The sequence below is a fragment of the Oncorhynchus tshawytscha genome, linkage group LG18 (genome assembly GCF_018296145.1).
Source record: "Oncorhynchus tshawytscha isolate Ot180627B linkage group LG18, Otsh_v2.0, whole genome shotgun sequence".
Lineage (NCBI taxonomy): Eukaryota > Metazoa > Chordata > Actinopteri > Salmoniformes > Salmonidae > Oncorhynchus > Oncorhynchus tshawytscha.
In genome coordinates, this window is record NC_056446.1 from 44,155,501 (window position 1) to 44,158,000 (window position 2,500).

At 52.8% G+C, this 2,500-nt stretch overlaps 1 protein-coding gene across 1 annotated transcript in view; it reads left to right on the plus strand.

The window, feature by feature from the left end:
* Positions 1 to 2,500, plus strand: part of LOC112251637 (neuroblastoma-amplified sequence-like) — a 191,821-nt gene that overhangs the window by 31,074 nt on the left and 158,247 nt on the right. Inside the window, 1 exon segment of the mRNA XM_042301124.1 lies at positions 1,402 to 1,674. Within this exon segment, the coding sequence (XP_042157058.1) occupies positions 1,402 to 1,674 (273 nt within the window).

Below are 2,500 nucleotides of genomic sequence, written 5' to 3' on the forward strand. Positions count from 1 at the left end.
CTGGCTGGAAGGTGGGTTGGAGGGCTGGCTGGAAGGTGGGTTGGGGCTGGCTGGAGGGCTGGCTGGAAGGTGGGTTGGAGGGCTGGCTGGAGGGCTGGCTGGAGTGGGGTTGGAGGGCTGGCTCGAGTGGAGTTGGAGGGCTGGCAGGTTGGAGGGCTGGCAGGAAGGCGGGTTGGAGGGCTGGCTGGAGGGCTGGCTGGAGTGGGGTTGGATTCCTGGCTGGAGTGGGGTTGGAGGCCTGGCTGGAAGGCGAATTGGAGGGCTGGCTGGAGGGGCTGGCTGGCTGAAGATGGGTTGGCTGGCTGTCTGTCACAATATGGCCTTCATCTCTTAGTCATTTTTGACACCTTTTATAATCCTCGTCAACTGCCTTCCAGTTGTCAGTCAGAGCACAGTTAGTGGTCGACGTGCCACCACTCTGGGGACTATGTGAAACACACCCAATAATATAAAACACTAAGTGGATTTGGACTCATCGTTACAGGTCACGTTCAAATCCACTCGATGAAGGAGCATTGTGCTTTGTCCCTCTGTTTGACTGCTACCATCTGTAGAGATCATTTAAACGTTGGATAAAAAGTAGCCGGCTGAAAATGTCTCTCACTGGCTGTTGAGCCGCCGGCCCTCACGGAAAACACGTGAGAGAGAGCTCACCACACATTAAATATGGCTCCTCTCTCCCCCTTCTCTCCTCTCGCCCCCCCCTTCTCTCCTCTCTCCTCCCCCTTCTCTCCTCTCTCCTCCCCCTTCTCTCCTCTCTCCTCCCCTTCTCTCCTCTCTCCCCCCCCTTCTCTCCTCCTCCTCTCCCTCTCTCCCCTCTCTCTCCTCCCCCTTCTCTCCTCTCTCCCCCTTCTCTCCTCCCCCCCTTCTCTCCTCTCTCCCCCCTTCTCTCCTCTCCCCCCTCCTCTCTCTCCTCTCTCCTCCCCCTTCTCTCCTCTCTCCTCCCCCCTTCTCTCCTCTCTCCCCCTTCTCTCCTCTCTCCTCCCCCTTCTCTCCTCTCTCCCCCTTCTCTCCTCTCTCCTCCCCCTTCTCTCCTCCCCCCTTCTCTCCTCCCCCTTCTCTCCTCCCCCTCTCCTCCTCACCCCCTTCTCTCCTCACCCCCCGTCTCCTCTCCCCCTTCTCTCCTCCTCCCCCCTTCTCTCCTCTCTCCCCCTTCTCTCCTCTCTCCCCCCTTCTCTCCTCTCTCCCCCTTCTCTCCTCCCCCCTTATCTCCCTCTCTCCCCCCTGTCTCTCTCTCTCGCCCCCTTATTCTCTCCCTCTCTCGCCCCCCTTCTCTCCCTCTCTCGCCCCCCCCCGTCTCTCCTCTCTCGCCCCCCTTCTCTCCTCTCTCGCCCCCGCCCCCTTCTCTCCTCTCTCGCCGCCCCTTCTCTCCTCTCTCGCCCCCTGCTCCCCCACACCCAGTGTGAAGTGCGTCTGGCACAGAAGAGAGGTCGTCTGGACAGTAACTTGGGGGGTGTGGCTTCGGAGGATGAGGAGGGTGAGGAAGGAGACTCTGACTCTGATGAAGAGTCGTCAGCCAAGGCCCGTTACTCCGGTTACGTGAAGCAGGGGCTGTACTACGTCACCGAGATGGAACGCTTCGCGCCGCCACGGAAACGTCCCCGCACCGTCGTCAAGAGTTACCGTCTGGTCAGCCTACGCTCCACCACGCCTGAAGAGCTGTACCAAAGGAAGGTAGGTCACCATGACGATGACCGCACACTTTAACCACCATTCCCAAAATACAAAATGGCCGACTGACATTCCCAAAATACAAAATGGCCGACTGACATTCCCAAAATACAAAATGGCTGACTGACATTCCGAAAATACAAAATGGCCGACTGACATTCCCAAAATACAAAATGGCCGACTGACATTCCCAAAATACAAAATGGCTGACTGACATTCCCAAAATACAAAATGGCCGACTGACATTCCCAAAATACAGAATGGCTGACTGACATTCCCAAAATACAAAATGGCCGACTGACATTCCCAAAATACAAAATGACCGACTGACATTCCCAAGTAGTCAAAGTAACCAAAGGCACCAAGGGCTGTGTGCACCTGAAGAGCTGAGTGAAAGATTTGTTTTAATAAGTGCTGTGCACAGTAATAAAAGATGGTGTCCTTGTGTTTCTTGGCTGTTCTCATTGTTTTGTTCCACAAGCCAGGTGGTTTTTCTACGTTTTAATTTCACCTGCTAGAGAAGAGAAGACAACACGTTTACTAGTCAGACTCCATCTCACAGGCACAAACATGACTCCAATCGTGTTACCACGGTAACCTCCAGCCCTTAAAAGGGCAGGGGAACATTTCTCTTAGTTATATATATGTATATATATATATATATATATATATATATATATATATATATATATGTGTGTGTGTGTGTGTGTGTGTGTGTATATATGTATATATATATATATATATGTGTGTTTTGTTTTGAAACATTACAAAGCTGTTCATCTGTTTTGTTGTGTATACTATGTATAGGCAATAACTTTTGTGTGTGTGT